This window comes from Cervus elaphus, chromosome 3, assembly GCF_910594005.1.
Source record: "Cervus elaphus chromosome 3, mCerEla1.1, whole genome shotgun sequence".
NCBI lineage: Eukaryota > Metazoa > Chordata > Mammalia > Artiodactyla > Cervidae > Cervus > Cervus elaphus.
This window is the reverse complement of record NC_057817.1, coordinates 34958224-34979564: the sequence shown is the minus strand read 5'-3', so window position 1 is coordinate 34979564 and position 21341 is coordinate 34958224. Positions and strand designations below refer to the sequence as shown.

Sequence of the window (21341 nt, the reverse complement as noted above, 5' to 3'; positions counted from 1 at the left end):
ACATGATTATGCTGATATCTTTATCCAGTGTTTATAGAATCACCTGTTATATGTACTAAAAAGTTCTTTTAGTGTATTTAACACAATTAAGAGTTAATTGGAGGAAGTCACCACTAACCCTACCATAGAGCCGCCAGAACTTACACAACACTGGGGAAACAGACTGTTGGAGGGCACAAACAGAAGAGGACCCAGGAGAAATGAGCGGTGACCCCACAGAAGACTGACCCAGACTTGCGTGTGAGTGTCCAGGAGTCTCCGGCGGAGGCGTGGGTCGGCAGTGGCCTGCTGCAGGCTCGGGGGCACTGAGTGCAGCAGTGTGTGCATGGGACCTTTTGAAGGAGGTCGCCATTATCTGCATCACCTCCACCATAGTTTGGTCTCAGGTCAAACAACAGCAAGGGAGCAAAGCCCCGCACATCAACAGAAAATTGAATTAAAGATTTACTGAGCACGGCCCTGCCCATCAGAACCAAACCCAGTTTCCCCCTTAGTCTCTCCGTTAGGAAGCTTCCATAACCCTCTTATCCTTATCCATCAGAGGGCATACAGAACGAAAACCACAATCACAGAAAACTAAACTGATCACATGAACCACAGCCTTGTCTAACTCAATGAAACTATGAGCCATGCCCTGTAGGGCCACCCAAGACAGACGGGTCATGGTGGAGAGTTCTGACAAAACATGGTCCACTGGAGAAGGGAATGGCAAACCACTTTAGTATTCTTGCCTTGAGAACCCCATGAACAGCATGAAAAGGGAAAAAGATAGGACACTGAAAGATGAACTTCCTGGGTACCCCATATGCTACTGGAGATCAGTGGAGAAATAACTACAGAAAGAATGAAGAGATGGAGCCAAAGCAAAAACAATACCCAGTTGTGAATGTGACGGGTGATGGAAGTAAAGTCCGAAGCTGCAAAGAGCAATAATGCATAGGAACCTGGAATGTTAGGTCCATGAATCCAGGCAAACTGGAAATGGTCAAACAGGAAATGGCAAGAGTAAACATCAACATTTAGGAATCAGCGAACTAAAATGAACTGGAATGGGTGAATTTAACTCAGATGACCATTATATCTACTACTATGGGGAAGAATCCCTTAGAAGAAATGGAGTAGCCATCATAGTCAACAAGAGTCCAAAATGCAGTACTTGGATGCAATCTCAAAAACGACAGAATGATGTCTGTTCATTTCCGGGCAAACCATTCAATATCACAGTAATCCAAGTCCATGCCCCAACCAGTAATGTTGAAGAAGCTGAAGTTGAATGGTTCTATGAAGACCTACAAGATCTTCTAGAACCAACACCCAAAAAAGATGTCCTTTTCATTACAGGAGACTGGAATGCAAAAGTAGGAAGTCAAGAGATACCTGGAGTAACAGGCAAATTTGGCCTTGGAGTACAAAATGAAGCAGGTCAAAGGCTAACAGTTTTGCCAAGAGAACGCACTGGTCGTTTACAAACACCCTCTTCCAACAACACAAGAAAAGACTCTACACATGGAGATCACCAGATGGTCAGACTGAAATCAGATTGATTATATTCTTTGCAGCCAGAGATGGATAAGCTCTACACAGTCAGCAAAAATAAGACTAGGAGTTGACTGTGGCTCAGATCACAAACTCCTTATTGCCAAATTTAGACTTAAATTGAAGAAAGTAGGGAAAGCCACTAGACCATTGAGGTATGACCTAAATCAAATCCCTTACTATTATACAATGGAAGTGACAAATAGATTCAATGGATTAGATCTGATAGACAGAGTGTTTGAAGAACTATAGACAGAGGTTCATGAAATTGTACAGGAAGCATTAATCAAGATCATAAACCCAAAAAAGAAATGCAAAAAGGCAAAATGGTTGTCTGAGGAGGCCTTAGAAACAGCTGAGAAAAGAAAAGACGTGAAAGGCAAAGGAGAAAAGGAAAGATATACTCATTTGAATGCAGAGTTCCAAGGAATAGTAAGGAGAGATAAGAAAGCCTTCCTCAGTGATCAGTGCAAAGAAACAGAAGAAAGCAATAGAATGGGAAAGACTAGAGATCTCTTCAAGAAAATTAGAGAAACCAACAGAACATTTCATGCAAAGATGGGCACAATAAAGGAAGAAATGGTTTGGACCTAAAAGAAGCAGAAGATATTAAGAGGTGGCAAGAATACACAGAACACTATACAAAAAAGATCTTCACAACACAGATAATCACGATGGTGTGATCACTCAGCTAAAGTCAGACATCCTAGAATGTGAAGTCAAGTGGGCCTTGGGAAGCATCACTGTGAACAAAGCTAGTGTAAGTGATGGGATTCCAGTTGAGCTATTTCAAATCCTAAAAGATGATGCTGTGACAGTGCTGCACTCAATATGCCAGCAAATTTGGCAAACTCAGCAGTGGCCACAGGACTGCAAAAGGTCCGTTTTCATTCCAATCCCAAAAAAAAGGCAATGCCAAAGAATGCTCAAACTCCTGCACGATTGCACTCATCTCACACACTAGTAAAGGAATGCTCAAAATTCTCCAAGCCAGGCTTCAACAGAATGTGAAGCGTGAACTTCCAGATATTCAAGCTGGATTTAGAAAAAGCAAAGGAACCATAGATCAAATTGCCAACATCTGCTGGATCAGAGAAAATGCAACAGAGTTTCAGAAAAACATCTATTTCTGCTTTATTGACTATGCCAAAGCCTTTGACTGTGTGGATCACAACAAACTGTGGAAAATTCTGAAAGAGATGGGAATACCAGACCACCTGACCTGCCTCTTGAGAAACCTGTATGCAGGTCAGGAAGCAACAGTTAGAACTGGACATGGAGCAACAGACTGGTTCCAAATAGGAAAAGGAGTACATCAAGACTGTATATTGTCACCCTGCTTATTTACCTTATATGCAGAGTACATCATGAGAAACGCTGGGCTGGATGAAGCACAGGCTGGAATCAAGATTGCTGGGAGAAATATCAATGACCTCAGATATGCATATGGCACCACCCTTATGGCAGAAAGTCAGGAGGAACTAAAAAGCCTCTTGATGAAAGTGAAAGAGGAGAGTAAAAAGTTGGCTTAAAGCTCAACATTCAGAAAACTAAGATCATGGCATCTGGTCCCTTCACTTCATGTCAAATAGATGGGGAAACAGTGGGAACAGTGGCTAACTTTATTTTGCAGGGCTCCAAAATCACTGCAGATGCTGACTGCAGCCATGAAATTAAAAGATGCTTGCTCCTTGGAAGGAAAGCTATAAACAATCTAGAGAGCATATTTAAAAGCAGAGACATTACTCTGCCAACAAAGCTCCACCTAGTCAAGCCTGTGGTTTTTCCAGTAATCATGTATGGATGTGAGAGCTGGACTATATAAAAAGCTGAGCACCGAAGAATAGATGCTTTTGCACTATGGTGTTGGAGAAGACTCTCGAGAGTCCCTTGGACTGCAAGGAGATCCAACCAGTCCAATGTACTGATGATGAAGCTGAAACTCCAATACTGTGGCCACCTGATGCAAAGAACTGACTCCTTAGAAAAGACCCTGATGCTGGGAAAGATTGAAAGTGGGAGGAGAAGGGGATGGCAGAGAATGAGATGGTTGGGACAGGGGGGCCTGAGGTGCTGCGGTCCTTGGGTCACAGAATCAGACACGACTGAACTGAACTGAACTGAACTGAAGATAACATAGTGAGGAAGGAAAGTAATCTGAGAATTAGTGATTGAATATTATCAATAACTATGAGTAACACAGACCAAACCAGACCAGATGTGCACATTGTGTATTTAAGAAATGAAACAGATGACCTGGCATCTTAAAGAAAAAAATACACAAAAACTCTATATGTGTTAAAAAAAAAACAACAACAAACCAACACACCACTTTAATTTAATTTTCTCTGGAAATCTGAAAGACAAGTATGTCTACTCAAAATAAAAAAGTTTATGAATTATAAAGATTCCAGAGTCTTTATGAGAGGAAGTATAAATGGAACACTTCATATTACAGCGACACCAATCATGTTTAATTTCTTGAATTTCTTTTTCCTGTGTGAATCCCTTGTTCAAAGATCATCTAAGATGCTGAAATGAAAAGCTTGAACACTGGAATCTATATTTAATGAAAATTATATGATTATGCATCATTCAAACAATTTTAAAATTGCTTGATGCATAAATTTTCTAGCTAGTTTTACGCTGTCTAATGAATTAGTATTTCAGCATGTATAAAAGAAAAGATGTTTAGAAAAATACATTTCATGCAGCTCAGAATAAACTCATCTACTTACATGCAAGAAAACACTTTTACTTGAGCAAATCACGAAGATGTAAGTTCTACACTGGCTCATCTTATTTATCAAATTACCATAGATCATGTGATTCAGTGAAAGACCGAACCATAGCCAGCAGGTATACTCTGGCACAGCACAATGACTGATGTCCATTCCAACTGGTTTGTGCCCATCATGACTATGCTGAATATCATCACAGAATTAAAACATATCTCCCATGAGATGTGTTAAAATGTATAGTAAAAACTTTTTTGGTACAATTTAATAAGCCTTAGGAAGGGCGAGGCTTGAGTGATTTCTACAGGAATTAAATAAAATAGAACTGAGGTGAATGAAAACTGGAAAACTACATCATAAATAACAGCACTAACATCACTCGACAACTTTTCTTCACAAAATTCTTCACAATCTAAATTCTTACAATTCAGGCTGAAAAGTTTGAAGTGAAAGGTTCATTTTTATGAAGAGGAAAGTTAAAAATGTTTTTTCCTAGGGTCTTTTTCTTTCCTTCTTCTTTAAGTAGCTAAATGAGACCATTTTTCTTAAAATGTATTCCAGTGTCTTTTTACAATGCCTGAGGGGGTAATTTCAGCTAAAAAGTCATCCTCATTCTCTTTCCCAATAACTCACCACATCATCAACCTAAAATGAAATGGTTCCAAAAAATCACTTCATATTTATTCTAAATTAAAACAAAGTACTAAAATTGTTGGCCCAGTCCTTAACAGTGCTTCCCTGATAGCTCAGCTGGCAAAGAATCCACCTGCAATGTGGGAGACCTCAGTTCAATTCCTGGGTTGGCAAGATCCCCTGGAGAAGGGATAGCTACCCACTCCAGTATGCTGACTGAAGAACTGCATGGACTAAATAGTCCATGAGGTCGCAAAGGATCGGACATGACTGAACAACTTTCACAGTCCTTAAGAAACACAGATAATTAAGAGACCATGCTTTAACACAGTGCTGAATCTGTAGAATTTCACCTTTAATGTTTCAAACAACCCTTAAAAAGCAGTGACTAAATACAGGAACTGTTCCTGGTGCACTTTTATTTTTCTTTTGTTAAGTTTATAATTTTCAAAACTATCTTTCAACATATTTTGATGTATTTTCTCTTCTCCCATTTTTTTTTCAGATTCTGTCCAATACATGCCATCACTGTCTATGCCATATGCCTCCTCTATTACAATCCATTTCTGATTTGACCTAACTGATGGTAAGACTCCCTCATCTCAGCATCAAACACCATGCACACGCTCACCATGCAGTGCTTAATTACTGCAAGAATTTCCAAATATAACATAACAGTGTAATTCTACTTTTCCCTATTTTAGGTTCATTTAGGGAGTACACTGCTTTTTGTCAAATGAGTTTTTATAAATTAACCCAGAGACTTGAAAATTGAAAATTTTGTCAAATTTTAACTTGCTCTAAACAGTGTCAGCTATTTTGATTTAGTCTCTCAACAGACAAAAGTTGATTGAATCTATTGGTTGTTTTACTGCTTAGATTCAAAAATGCCACGGTTAAAAGGCTAACTGCTAACTACTGATGGGTAGAAAATTCAGACTCACTTAAGGGGATTTGTTTCCAATCTATAGGGAAGAACTTCAGAAAAAATCAGACTATGGGTTGACAATAAACCATCATGGTAGTTCTACTACCATCATAGCTGCAATCCCACTCATCTGTGCTTGGATTTCAGAGTTGAAAGATCTACATCTGATCTCTACCACTTACTGGCTGCATAAATTACTAGCTGTGTAAGTTAATTAACCTTTCTAAACCTTCAGATTTTCTCACCTGTAAATTAGGATACTATCTACCTCACAAAAATATAAGGTTCACATGAGATCATCTATGCAAAAGTATAATAGTTTCACATTAGTTAATAATTAAAGTAATTAGAGTATTACTAATAAGCCACAAATAAATGTGCTGAGATAGCTATCACAGGAGAAAATTCACATATTTGTTATAGATGGATAGAGCAATGATCTAATACAATCAGATCTTTCTTTTATTTCCTCCTTTCGATTTTAAACTCACGGATACCAAGTTTTCTATTCCTTTTAAGCTTTCCAAATTTATATGAAGTTCTTGTATTAAGTATACTAGAACTTTCCGTAAGCTTCTATAAAATGTTGATATGCATTTTCTATGACTGATGAAGTAAGGAAGGGTACAAAAGATTACACGTAAGAACAACACAAATAAAGGTTTTTCATAATATCCAAGAGAAAATGAATACAATAATTTTGAGGTGATTATTTGTTGGTTTTGCCTATAGGTATCTATTTCTTCCTTCGGTAGGGGAAAAAAATACAACCTAGCCATACCTGGAATGAACTCTTCACCTCTACTATTAGCCTTGATGCTTACAGGAAAATGGACTCCACTGCACACTGATCAAGGCCACACCAAACAATACATTCTACTAGCCTGAACATAATTTCTTCAGGTCTGAGCAAGTGATCCAGTGCAGGTTAATGCAGATAATTAAATCTCAATTCTGGGACTTTTGTTCAACTTAAGAAGATACTGAACTTTGTCTTCCACCTACTTAAGTATCAAAATAATGCGAGCATAAGAATGTCGGGGTCTACCTAAGAACACAAAGAGTTTGAAAATAAGGCCATCTCAGAGGAGGCAAATAGATGTATCTAAAGAAAGTGACAAGGTTTGAGATCTGAATCAATCCACTCACCAGGGCCATGCATTCCATTTTTTCACTTAGGTCAGTTAGATTGGTTGTTCTATCACTTAAACAATACTAACTCATATCGGTACCATCTATGAGATGATGGATAATCCTGACTTTTCCCAAAATGTAGTTCATGTGCATGGATGAACATTTAAAATAAAGTACAGATAGCAATGGGCTTCCCTAGTAGCTCAGCTGGTAAAGAATCCACCTGCGATGTAGGAGATGCTGGTTCGATTCCTGCGTTGGCAAGATCTGCTAGAGAAGGGACAGGCTAACCACTCCAGTATTCTTGGGCTTCCCTGATGGCTCAGCTGGTAAAGATTTTGCCTGCAATGCGGGAGACCTGGGTTTGATCCCTGAGTTGGGAAGATCCCCTGGAGAAGGGAAAGTCTATCCACTCCAGTACTCTGGCCTGGTGAATTCCGTGGATTGTATAGTCCATGGGGTCGCAAAGAGTCAGACTCGACTGAGCAACTTTCAATTTCACTTTCAAAGATAGCAATGGAATTCTTTTAATGTGTACAAAAAATACATGAATTCAACAAATAATCCCGTCATTTCATGGATACCACTAGAATGAAACTAACTTTTTGCAAAATGTGTTAACTAATAGTAGATAATAAAAAATTAACTAAATGATATTATTTGTGATAGATAACAAGAATCACGAAGGTGTAATTGAATGATGTGGTAAATTATGAACTGTCCAGAAGTTGGGAGCAAACAGTCTACACTCACAGCCTTATGCACACGATGCCTCCATTACTTCTAATTGTAAGTCCTGACAAAGTCAATATTAAATTAAAAAGTGGGTATCTGGTGAATAGGATTCGATGGTCTACAGGCAGAGAAAGGGGTGGCCAAGAGAGGAGGAAGAGAATGGGAAGGGCTGAGATATGAAAACACATAGTTTCATGTTATTTCTGTATCTAAGTCAGAGTCTTCATTGTGTGACGAAGTCCCTATCCTATTGTAATTGGTCATATGACTCCTTGAAGGAGCTCTCAAATATGAAAAAAGTGAAAAGAACACTTTTGCTACACTATTCCTGAGCTGCTACAACAGAAGAGAAGAGGGTACCTAGAAATCAGTCCTGCCTGGATGTGACTTGGTGCCTAGAGATTTGGAGCCTTATTTCGGCACACAGCTTGGTTTCCAAACACTGGCTGAGCCTCCAGTGGAAAGGTCAACTCTTTAATCTCATGCTCTGCCCTCAGGGAATATTTAATAAGCATTGTTGAACAACTTACTTTTTCAGATGTGAACATGTCATATTTAGCACTAGGCAGACAGGCCTGGATACTGGAGGCCAGTTTTACTACAAATGAATTTGTCACAACATTCTACACAACTCCTGTGTGTAGGAGTTGACTCAAAATTTCAGCCTTCAAAAATTAATTTGCTTTTTTAGCTTAAAAGTCAGAGAATGGCAGGAGAACTCATTTGTTTATTCTATATATTTGAAGTCAGAAATGGAAGCAAGTTTTATTTTACATGGTGTTAGATGTTTCAAGAAAAGTCAACTTGTCCAATTTCAGCTTCAGTATTAACTAAGCCAGTGGTTCTCAATCCAGGCTGTGTAAAATTATTTATTACTCAAGTTTTCTTGAAAGCTGGTCCCAAGGTTCTATCACATATATCTTACCTGACTCTGAAACACTTGTTCAGGAATAAGGAAAAGGAATCTTTGCTTTTACCTTAGCAAGGGCAATTCCATATTGGAAGCCTCAGTTCCACTGTGAGAAAAACCCGTGATGTAGGACTGAATATGCCATAATGTGATTAAATACTTAAAGAACAATCTCTTGAGAAATTCCAGGAACTGCAGGATGGTTCAACTCCACAGCTACAGATAACCTGTTCTCCTTACACAATCACACAATGCTGCTAATCAGACCACCACACCACCAGTTTCAAGGTGATATTGGAGCAGACTGTGCTGCCTCACACAGAACCCCCACCAGAACCTCTGAAACTGTTCCTTTGCAAATTCTTCTTCCTGTCTGGCAACTTGAAGATGGTTTGGGGGACGCTAGCCCACCATCCTCCCAGCATCTTCCTGAATAACACATTTTTTTCCCCCCACCAACTCTTTCTCTTGAATATCAACTTTTGAGCAATGAGCAGCCAAACCTGAGTTCAGTTCTGGCTTCAGTGGGTCACAAATCAAGTATATCAGAGTCTCGGGTGGGGGGGATATAGATCACAGTATCCTTTGTCATTGTATTTCAAGTGTGTTGTGTAAACATATTAACTTTTACAACTATAGCCAATATAAACGTAACAGTTTTTGTTCTAGCTTTTCCATTCTTCCCTGGTGGCTCAGCTGGTTAAGAATCTGCCTGCACTGTGGGAGACCTGGGTTCGATCCCTGGGATGGGGAGATCCCCTAGAGACAGGAACGGCTACCCACTCCAGCCTTCTGGCTTGGAGAATTCTATGGACGGTATAGGCCATGGGGTCACAATGAGTCAGACGTGACTGAGCGATTTCACTTTCACTTTCTATTCTTAACTTGCTTTTGGTAATATGTTAAAGCTCGTTAAAAAGAAATGAATGTAATCAGGTCTTTTCTTGACATCTGAAATGCTCTGTTCTGTGCTTAGTCACTCAGTTGTGTCCAACGCTATGTGACCCCATGGACTGCAGCCCATCAGGCTCCTCTGTCGACGGGGATTCTCCAGGTAAGAATACTGGAGTGGGTAGCCTATCTTTCTTCAAGGGATCTTCCTGACTCAGGAATTGAACTGTGGTCTCCTGCCTTGTGGGTGAATCCTTTACCAGCTGAGCCACCAGGGAAGCCCTCTGAAACGCCCTATTCTTACTCACATCTTTTTACCCAAATCTAGCCAATACTGACTGATAGGTATTCACCTCTCTGCTCTCTAAGTAGCTCCTGGACACTGGAGGATTAAAGATGGCCACAAATTTTTAACACTCCTCCTATCATAGTGGGATCTATTCCCCTCACACCCACCCCTTGAATCTGGGCTTGGCTGTAACTGTTTTGATCAATGAACTGTGGTAGAAGTGATGCTGTGTCAGACCTACTGTTTAACAGCCCCAAGCTACCATTTAAGAAATCTGATGACCATCCTGCTAGGGAGACCACAGGGAGAAGTCCTGAGATTACATAGAAAGGGAGAGACTTCTGGCTATCACCAGCCTTCATGCCATTCCTATTAAGATGCCCAACATACAGTGAGGCCATCTTGAACCTTCCAGCTCAGACCAACTTCCAGCTGAGTGACCCCAGTTAATACCCTATGAAGCCTGGCTAAGCCTTGTCTGAATTGCTGACCCACAACGCTGCAATATCTAGGCATACCTCAGAGATATTGCAGGTTTGGTTCCAGATCGCTGCAATAAAGTGAATATCACAATAAAGCAAGTCACACAAAATTTTTATTTTCTCAGTGCATATAAAAGCTGTTTTGGGAGTTCCCTGGTTGCCTAGTGTTTAGGATTCCAGGCTTTCACTTCTGTGGCCCAGGTTTAACCCTGATCAGGGAACTGAGATCCTGAAAGCCATGCAATGTGGCCAAAAAAAAGTTGTTTATACTACACTGTAGTATATTAAATATGCAACAGCATTACATCTGTAAAAAACGTACATGATTTAATTTAAAAATTTGTTGTTCAGTCGGCCGGTCATGTCTGACTCTCTGTGATCCCATGGACTACGGCCAGGCTTAGCTGTCCTTCACCATTTAAAAATATTTTCTTGCTAAAAAGTGATAACCATCATCTGCTACTGCTGCTGCTAAGTTGCTTCAGTTGTGTCCAACTCTGTGCGACCCCATAGACGGCAGCCCACCAGGCTCCCTCGTCCCTGGGATTCTCCAGGCAAAAACAGTGGAGTGGGTTGCCATTTCCTTCTCCAATAACCATCATCTGAGCCTTCAGCAAGTTGTAGTAGGAACATTAAAGATCACTGATCACAAATCACCATAACAAATATGATAATAATGAAAAAATTTGAATTATTGCTATTGTGAGAATAACCAAAGTGTGATACAGAATCATGAAGTGAACAAATATTTCTGGAAAAATGCCACCGACAGTCTTGCCTGACACAGGATTGTCATAAACCTTCAATTTGTAAATACCACAGTATCTGCAAAGCACAACAAAGCAAAGTGCAACAAAAGGAGGTATGCCTGATAATAAAGTGGTTGTTGTTTTAAGCCACTGAACTTTGGGGTAATTTGTTATGTAGCAAAAGCCACTCAAAGTGTGGTCCCACTGACCAGTAGTCACCTAGGAGCTTAACAGAAATGCAGATTTTTGAGCTCCACCCCAGACCTTCCAGATTAGGATCTGTACTTTAATCCCTAGGTTATCTGTATACACATTTAATCGTGAGAGGTTCTGGTATAGCCTACCTTTGGCTCCCAAAGACACTCTAGTCAAGCTGCATACTGGGAGTCCAGTTCCCAAATCAAGTGATTGGAATGAGCATTCTGGATTTGTATCAACTTCCACACATGCTCTGTGCAAGGCACTGGCTCATGGAAAGTTAGGCTGAAAACACCAGTGGCTTTTCTTTTTTGTCTATTTGATTATAGTCTTTTGTACTCTTAGTTCCTGAGAGCTATCCCTAAAGCTCTTCAAAGGCACATCAAGTCTGAAACCACTCTGAAACTCCCAAAGAGCCTTTCATAGAACTGAGACTTTAAAACTCTTAAATGAATAGGTGGAGCAATTAGGTAAAAAGAAAATGAAAGGAAACCTGCACCATCCTCCAAAAAATGGGAGAGAAGGATCTTATATTTCCCTTTTAATAAATGAGATTAAAAGGAAAAAAATATAGCATATGTTTTATAAAGTTTATTTTTCATACTTCTTTCTGTTTAAGTTTTATTTGGTATCAGTAAAGGCTATTATTAAAACACATGCTAGTAGCTCACATAAGGCACTTTGCTAATGTAACACCAACTACATGAGTTATGAGTCCCAACTACATTCCAAGAGTCATTCACACAAGGATAAAGACCCAGCCCTGCCCTCAAGGTGCAAAGTTCAATGAAGGAGACAGATTTATAAATACATGATTTCAAGAAAATGCAAGAAGGCACATATAATTTCACGACAGGTAGGGATCATAAAAAGTTCCATATAATCAGTCCTTTAAGTTTAATACTTGAATCTACAACAAAATACCAAATTTAAGAATCTTTGATGACGGGCAGCCCACTGCATTTCTGAGCATCTCAAATTTTACTGTTTTCTTATATCGAACTAAAAATCTAAGTTCCTTCTACTTATTGGTTGTAGGTCTATCATCACAAAGGCAACACAGAACAAGCAATGCATGTTTGATGGCCTCTCTCTTCTCAGTGATATAGAAGCCTATCAGTGAAGGAGAGTAGAATTGTGAAGAGAGGGATTTGAAGTAGCCAACATGGGAATTATGCTAAGTCAATTATAAAACAGACTGAAGAGAAAAGAAAAGCATATCCCCCCCCCCAAAAAAAAACCCAATAAAATAACTCAGCACTGTTGTATATTTTCAACAATGTCATATTGACTCAGAACCAATACACAGAGAAAAGTTTAGAAATCTAGACCTTGAGCCAGGTACAAGACACCCAGCAGAAAGGCATGAGAGCATCTTAATTTTAATTCCAGAGTCTTTGGAAATAACTTCCCTATAAGAAGCTCTATTTCCTGTCAGTTGAAATAGCCTCCTAGAATGACTCATGCACGTAAATCTTACTTTCCAAAAAATCTTACCTTTACAGACTTTGCAACAGCTATGAGACAAGGTAATCTGATGCGACTCTGGACAGTCCAGAGTGGGACAGCCTGAACTCTCAACCAGCTTCATGCTCTGGTCCTGTTAGACAACAGAAAATAAATGCTTCAAACTTCTCAGTTAGGACTAACTTCTAATTCTGGAAACTCCTAAGTTTCCAGATCCAGCGTTAAAGACATCTCTTCAAACATAAGAATAAAATTTTCATCCTGAGGACCTCTGCATAGGTCACAGACTCACTTGCAAAATGATATCAAATGACAACTAGAAAGACTTTCAAAGGGACAAGCAGCTTTGGGAATGGAAGCATGCCTTCAATTTCCAAACATTAGAGTTATCCTGAGAGATTCTGTTAGTTTAAAACTTATCTGCACATCCAGATGACAATTGTGGCAAAAAGATAGCTTGAATTTGATTAACAGCTCACTTTGAAAAAACAATAAATAAAAACTGGACTTTTTAAACATTCTTATTTCAGTTTCCAAACTGTTAAAGAGATTATACCAAGTGAGTATGATAAGGAATGTTGTGGATCTCTCACAAAACATTTCCAAAAAGGGAAATGCGGGCAGGATTTATGTCTCTTGCACATGAATGTCTCGTGTATTTTCTGGCACATAATCTGTACTCAAAAAATTTTCCTGAGTGAATGAATAAATTAATACAAAATGACTATAGTCCTAGCCACTAAAATAGATAAAACTTTAAGAGAAAATCAAAATACAGAACACTTTTCTGATAAATGGAGTAGCACTGTCCTTGAAGCAAACATCTTGCTTCTAAACTTTCAACCTCTGGTCTCTTAAGAACAAGAGTCATTAACTGTTGTATTATGCTTACCAATGCATAAGAAATAAAATAATCATTGGAAGTGGAAGTCTTCCATCTTAATACTGCTCAGTAGCTTAGGTTTTTAGATGTTATTTCTATAAGCACTGCTTCTATTGAAGAAACAGTTTTCATAACTTCAATATCCCCCTCTTCCTGGTTTATTGATGGAAAGGATCTTCTCCATGCCATGATGATCTCTTACCAAGAAAGTGGCAGGAGACACATATACATTGGGAGTCAAACCCTATCCTTCCTTTGGTGTGACAGTAATATCCATTCTGATCATCTTATTTTCAGGACCAGAGTGTGTTTCTGTGTTACTATTAAGCTCACAAACTGCCCAGGACACATTTTCAAGGTCACAAAACTGACAATAAAAGAACAAAGAAGGACTAGAATTGACGACCAAAAAAATGGAAGCCCAAGAGAGCTGTCAATTATGTAAAATACCGAAGTGCAGGGGCCTGAAGAGAGAAGAAACAGAGGAAGTCCTTAATCTCAAGAATTTAGTGAAGAATAATAAAAGTTTATGAAGATCAGGGAGGGTTGTGCTGTAGAATCCACGCCCACTAGCTACATGTTACTCAAACACTGTAAATGTAAATAAAGCACATGCAAGATTTTGATGACTCAGCATTATAAAAGACTATAAAATATTTCATTAAGAATTTTATATTGATTACATTGGAAATGATAATATTTTGGCTATATGGGGTTGTATACAGAAAGTTTAGCCCAATAAAAATCACATGTGTGGCTTGCATCATATTTCTACTGGATACCACAGCATGAGAGGTAGTATATTGGTGTCTTTTGTTTGAGCAAATAAAAGGTAACATTTATTCATTCATATAATATTTATTAAGCACCTGGATAGTTGACTATACCAAGAAATTTCACAAACCCAATTGAAAATAAACTCACTTTTCAGGTATTTTAAAATCAAATAGGAAACCATCTCAGAAAATTTTAAAATCATAATGATCAGTATTGTGGACAACATTTGCCAAATGAAAAGATCTCACACAGAAAATGGAGACTCTTCAATTTTTAAATTTAGGGCTGATATTTCAAGGTTAGACTTTACTTAGGAACCAGGTGACAAAATTTCCACCTTCCTTGATGGAACATTTGTCTGATTTCCTTGGTGTTTCTATATCTCACTCCAAGGCTCCCAGTCTTTGTATTGATAGTGGGACCTCAGTTCAGTTCAGTTCAGTCACTCAGTTGTGTCCACCACTTTGCGACCTCATGGACTGCAGCACGCCAGGCCTCCCTGTCCATCACCAACACCCAGAGTTTACTCAAACTCATGTACATTGAGTTGGTGATGCCATCCAACCATTTTATCCTCTGTTATCCCCTTCTCTTCCCACCTTCAACCCTTCCCATCAGGGTCTTTTCAAATGAGTAAGTTCTTCCCATCAGGTGGCCAAGTGTTGGAGTTTCAGCTTCAACATCAGTCCTTCCAATGAATATTCATTGGAATATTCAGAACTGATTTCCTTTAGGATGGACTGGTTGGATCTCCTTGCAGTCCAAGGGACTCTCAAGAGTCTTCTCCAACACCACAGTTCAAAAGCATCAATTCTTCAGCGCTCAGCTTTCTTTATAGTCCAACTCTCACATCCATACATGACCACTGGAAAAACCATAGCCTTGTTTAGACAGACCTTTGTTGGCAAAGTAATGTCTCTGTTTTTAAATATGCTGTCTAGGTTGGTCAAAACTTTTCTTCCAAGGAGTAAGTGTCTTTTAATTTCATGGCTGCAGTCACCATCTGCAGTGATCTTAGGGCCCAAAAAAATTAAGTCTGACACTGTTTCCACTACTCCCCCATCTATTTGCCATGAAGTGATGGGACTGGATGCCATGATCTTAGTTTTCTGAATGTTGAGCTTTAAGCCAACATTTTCACTCTCTTATCATTCATCAAGAAGCTCTTTAGTTCTTCTCCACTTTCTGCCATAAGGGTGGTGTCATTTGCATATCTGAGGCTATTGATATCTCTCCCGGCAATCTTAATTCCAGCTTGTGCTTCTTCCAGTTCAGCATTTCTTATGATGTACTCTGCATATAAGTTAAATGGGCAGGGTGACAATATAAAGCTTTGACGTACTCCTTTTCCTATTTGGAACCAGTCTGTTAGTCCATGTCCAGTTTTAACTTTTGCTTCCTGACCTGCATACAGGTTTCTCAAGAGGCAGGTCAGGTGGTCTGGTATTCCCATCTCTCTCACAATTTTCCACAGTTTATTGTGATCCACACAGTCAAAGGTGTTGGCGTAGTCAATAAAGCAGAAATAGATATCTTTCTGGTACTCTTGATTTTTCAGTGACCAACGTATGTTGGCAATTTGATCTCTGGTTCCTCTGTTTTTTCTAAATCCAGTTTGAACATCTGGAAGTTCACAGTTCACATTCTGTTGAAGCCTGGCTTGGAGAATTTTGAGCATTACTTTACTAGCATGTGAGATGAGTACAATTGTGCAGTAGTTTGAGCATTCTTGGGCATTGCCTTTCTTTGGGATTGGAATGAAAACAGACCTTTTCCAGTCCTGTGGCCACTGCTGAGTTTTCCAAATTTGCTGGCATACTGAGTGCAGCACTTTCACAGCATCACCTTTTAGGATTTGCAATAGCTCAACTGGAATTCCATTACCTCCACTAGCTTTGTTCATAGTGATGCTTCCTAAAGCCCACTTCACTTCACATTCCAGCATGTCTGGCTCTAGCTGAGTGATCACACCGTCATGATTATCTGGGTCATGAAGATCTTTTTTGTACAGTTCTCCTGTGTATTCTTGCCACCTCTTCATAATATCTTCTGCTTCTGTTAGGTCCATACCATTTCTGGGCTTTATTGAGCCCTTCTTTGCCTGCAATGTTCTGTTGGTATCTCTAAAATTCTTGAAGACATCTCTAGTCTTTCCCATTCTATTGTTTTCCTCTATTTCTTTGCACTGATCACTGAGGAAGGCTTTCTTATCTCTCCTGGCTATTCTTTGGAACTCTGCATTCAAATGGGAATATCTTTCCTTTTCTCCTTTGCTTTTCACTTCTCTTTTTTTCACAGTTATTTGTAAGGCCTCCTCAGGCAGCCATTTTTCTTTTTGCATTTCTTTTTCTTAGAGATGGTCTTTATCCCAGTCTCCTGTACAAGTCACGAACCTCCGTCCATAGTTCATCAGGAACTCTGTCTATCAGATCTAGTCCCTTAAATCTATCCTCAAAACAGCATTGGTGAAGAGATGCTCATGAGAAAACCCAAACTTGAAATTTAGCTTCAGCAGTTGTGTTTCTGTTCCCATGCCCCAGTTCCCTTATCTGTAAGATGGTAACTAACCTACAACAGGAGAGAGCTCGTTTAGAGCCAAAAGGAGCAGCCAGAATAGCTTATAATGAACAAGAACAAATCAGAGCTTTCACATTCTGGATATCAGATCTGTCACAGTTTTGCTATTTTATGTCTCCTCCATGCTTATCCCCATAGTCTTCCAATTTAAGATGCTTGAGGTATACAGCTGGCTTTTTTCAGATTCAATTTATCTTGGCAAAATTCTGACAATTTTCTTTCACCAACATTTAATCAAATGAATTCTCTCAGTGTATTGCCAGCAGAGTAAATCACTTAATTTTCTACATAATCTAAACATACTAAATCATCCCCCAAAACCAAGTACAGGAGGCATTTAAGAAGAAAATTAGTGATCAAATATAAATGAACCCTAAAGCAGAAACTTTATATGTAGACAGTTTCCTTTATATATAATATGGCTTGAAATACAACATTATGGTAAAGGAATACAAAATGATAGTTTACAAAAGTTATATGTGAACAGTGTTATGAAACATATTTACTTTTTCAATTAGGTCAAGAAGCAGAGTTAAAATGAATCACGTTTGCTTCAGAAGCATATTTCAAGAGACCGTGGTAGTACATCTATAAAGCATTTTCCTTCAAATCAATTAAAATATTCCTCTCAAAGAAATTAAGATCAATATTAGTCTCATCTCCATCCAATAGCTAATTTTTATTAGGCAAATTGCCTTTTGTTTTTAATTGGACTGAGTGATATTTGTCACATGAGTCAAAACCAAAATGACAACAGGCTGAGTCTACATTTATCTACATTTTCTTCAAAACAGCAAACAAGGAGCTGAAAACATAAGACAACTTCATAAAACTTTGATTTGACAAAACAGGGCTTTTATTTGTTGGGAAAATATTTTATTTTACAATAAAATAAAATAAAAAATATTTATTTTACAATCACTAATTTATATGATTGCAAAAACAATTAGAATTTTCTGTACAGTTGAGCTACAATTAATACCTTAAATTTTTAAAAATTTTTCTCCTTGCCTAAGAAGTCTTAAAAGTATTACAGGAGTGAAATTTTTAAAGAGACATTTACTATGTTCACATAACTGAAAGAATTTTAAAACACACGTGAAGAATTTCCTTACCTTGCACTCATAGAGAACACATACTCCAGAAGAGGAATAGACTGTATTTCTTTCTCCTTCAAAGTACGTCCGTCCTTGAAATTGGCATATGGCTTTGGAATAAAAAATACAAATATATATATATATATATATATATATATTTTTTGATGTTTTGTTACAAAAAATAGCTTATAGGTGTTCAGATCATTTGCCTCAATATTTCATGTTCTTACGATTTTTCAAGGTGTTTGAGTAACTATAATTCTAAATTTTATCCAGCATAAGTAACTTGTAGGCCCAAGTTACTTTCATGCTCATTAAGTTCAAAGAGGAAAATAAGGTACAATATGAATGAGAGGTAATGGCAAGTCAGAATTAAAATCTGGAAAAGGGGTGCTGATAAGTAGACTCTGAGCCAGTTACTTGCCTGCTAGATGATGTCGCACTTAAGGGCACATTAAGCAGGTGCTCAAGGCAGCTACTGATTCAGGGGCAATACAAATATGAGAAAAGTTCATTTTTTATATACCACTGCCGAATTTTAAATTTTAAGACAGAAAATTAGAAAGAAACTATTTTACCTTCAGTACATACATGTATACTTATTTTATGTTTTATGGGTTGGGGTTATTGATAAGTACACCTGGATTAGGGCTCCCTCTTTAAGATGCTGAAAGGTCTTAATCCGCCACTGTACCCACTGTCACATCCTGCCTTGCATCCGCTGCTGTTGTTGCTGCTTAGTCACTAAGTTGTGTGCGACTCTTTTGCGACCCCATGGACTGTAGCCCACCAGGCTCCTCTGTTTATGGGATTTCCCAGGCATGAATACTGGAATGGGTTGCCATTTCCTTCTCTAGGCAGTCTTCCTGACTCAGGGATTGAACCCACATCTCCTGCATTGCAAACAGGTTCTTTACCACTGAGCTACCAGGGAAGCCCTTTATATGCATTACAATTACATAAAATTAAAACAAAACTTCAGACTTGGGGAAGATATTTTTAATTAATAAAATGCATAGAAGGTATGAAATAATTTATTGAAAATTTCAAAATATTTACTATACACACATGTACTTAATGGAAACTGTTTGCTTGTTTTGAAATGGATATTTTGCACCACCTATGTTGATTCATCACCTAAATAGAAACAGATTTACCCTGAAGCTAATTAAGCTTTACTTTCAGCTTCCTTCTCTGGCTTAGACTCCCTTCTATGACTCTGAACCAACTTTTTTCACAAATTTGTACTGTTTTTCTTTCAAAGGGCACTTAATGTTGTATGCTTTGGAACTTCATGACACCTAGATCAACCCAAACTAATTACTTCAAAAGACCAGAGGAAGTGGTCATCTGATAAAAAGAAAAAGACACAAGCAATTTGTTAACCCTGTTCACTAAATCCAATTTTCAATCACATGCTAAGTCACTTCAGTCATGTCCGACTCTGCAACCCCACAGGCTGTAGCCCACCACGCTCATTCATCCACAGGACTTTCTAGGCAAGAATACTGGAGTGGGTAGGCATTCCCTCCTCCAAGGGAACTTTCCGACTCAGGGATTGGACCCATGACTCTTTATGTCTACCTGCACTGGCAGGCAGGTTCTTTATCACGAGTGCTACCTCGGAAGCCTTTATAACTACAAGAATTTTACAAAATGGGTGTAGACGTTTCCTTTTAATGCCATTGTGTGAGTTAGAATAAAGTCTCTCTTCAGAATTTACACATCCCATTATCTTTAAAAGTATCACTTTACTTATAAAATTTATAACAAAGAAATTAGACATACTTCTATTAATAATATTGAATATATTTATATATGGTTTTTCAAATATTCATATTTAACCCAACTTCCATCTTTGCTCAAAAGTTAACTGATTATTTAAAAGATTCACATTTAAATAATGGAGAGTATACACATTTTAAAATGCCATCCTTCACCTGATCTCTTTACTCAGCTTTTATTAACAAATTTCACTACATAATATACATTACTGGCAAATTGGTTTAAAAGTTTTGAAGCTTGCTGAAAGAGAATACACTTACTTGCATAAATTATATTACTTAAAAGCTGGCTGAAGCTTGCTCACTCATGAATATTCAAAATGAAACTACAGATTTATCAGTTGCATACTATATATCATATTATGAATTAAAATAGCATGTGCACTGACTTAATGAATCTGATTGATTGTAAAACATGCCTCTCCAATGTGTAATTTTTAAGAGTTTTTTTTTCTTATGAGATTGTATAACCTCAAAATAACAAGATCTGGCATATGGTGTGTTCAATTATATCAATAACTACTACATATTTTTCAATAAGGAGAATAAATAAAATCTTACTTCTTCAGCACCTGCCAATCAAAGGTTCCTAGGCCTATTCTGTCAATATTATACAACTTGATAACTGCAGCCTATTCAAATCCAAAGGTACGTTGAAAAAATAAAACCAAAAACTGATGCTCCAAGTTTTTCTTAGAATAGAAGGAAAAATAAATGCTGTAAAAAATACAAGGGTAGCTACTTCTTACACAAAGTTTTATGATAATTTAATATTCATGCAGAGCAGATGGACCTTCTGTTCTAAACTCTTAATTCAAAAGACTCAAAACAGGCAACTTGTGAGACAATAGGGCACCAAATGGAGCTTGGCTGAGGGAGAAGAACAAAACGAATGAGATCACAATTGCTTCATTCTGTTTCAAGCAATGAGCACAAACAGGACGAGCTTAGCTTAGAGAGAATCCAAAGTGAGTGATTTTTGATCAACTGCTGTGATTCTCCATAATTTTGAGGTTTACTTCAAATATCTAGTAATGTCATCAGGATATGCCTTCCCTACGCTCTTTAGCAGTAAATGTTAAGAAACTCAGAAATATATATATATTCCTAATCATTCCTAAAAGTACTACAAGGAATCCGCGAAATACAATTAGGATAGCTCTGGGCAACAGGAGTAGACTGCAGGAGTAAAAGTCATATTAATTTATTAATACATATAACAAGCATGTACTGATCTCCTATTAACATGCCAGGTAGTCTGTTAGGTACTTGGACTCAAACAGGAAAGAGACACAATTCATGCCCTAATGCTGAGGAGAGAAGACAGATGTGTGCACAAATAACTATAGTGAAAACCAAGCTCAAGTGCTATAATTGAGACATTCATGACTGAGATGTAATACAGGAGATTCACTGATGAAATAGGAGGGGATAACTGGATCCGGACTGAGCAAAAAAATAAGGGCTGTAGAAGTTGCCAAACCCTGGCAACGAGACAAGTCAGTACCATCCCAGGGCTAAGGAACAAGGAGA

The 21341-nt window shown here is 38.2% G+C and overlaps 1 protein-coding gene across 4 annotated transcripts in view; it reads right to left on the bottom strand.

The window, feature by feature from the left end:
- NELL2 (neural EGFL like 2) overlaps positions 1-21341 on the bottom strand; it is a 437534-nt gene that overhangs the window by 207337 nt on the left and 208856 nt on the right. For all 4 annotated transcript variants that reach the window (XM_043886426.1, XM_043886435.1, XM_043886442.1 and 1 more), the window contains 2 exons: positions 18043-18134; positions 12721-12823 (listed from right to left, as the gene is read on the bottom strand). In XM_043886426.1, coding sequence (XP_043742361.1) covers positions 12721-12823; positions 18043-18134 — 195 coding nt within the window. The remainder of the gene's footprint in view (positions 1-12720; positions 12824-18042; positions 18135-21341) is intronic.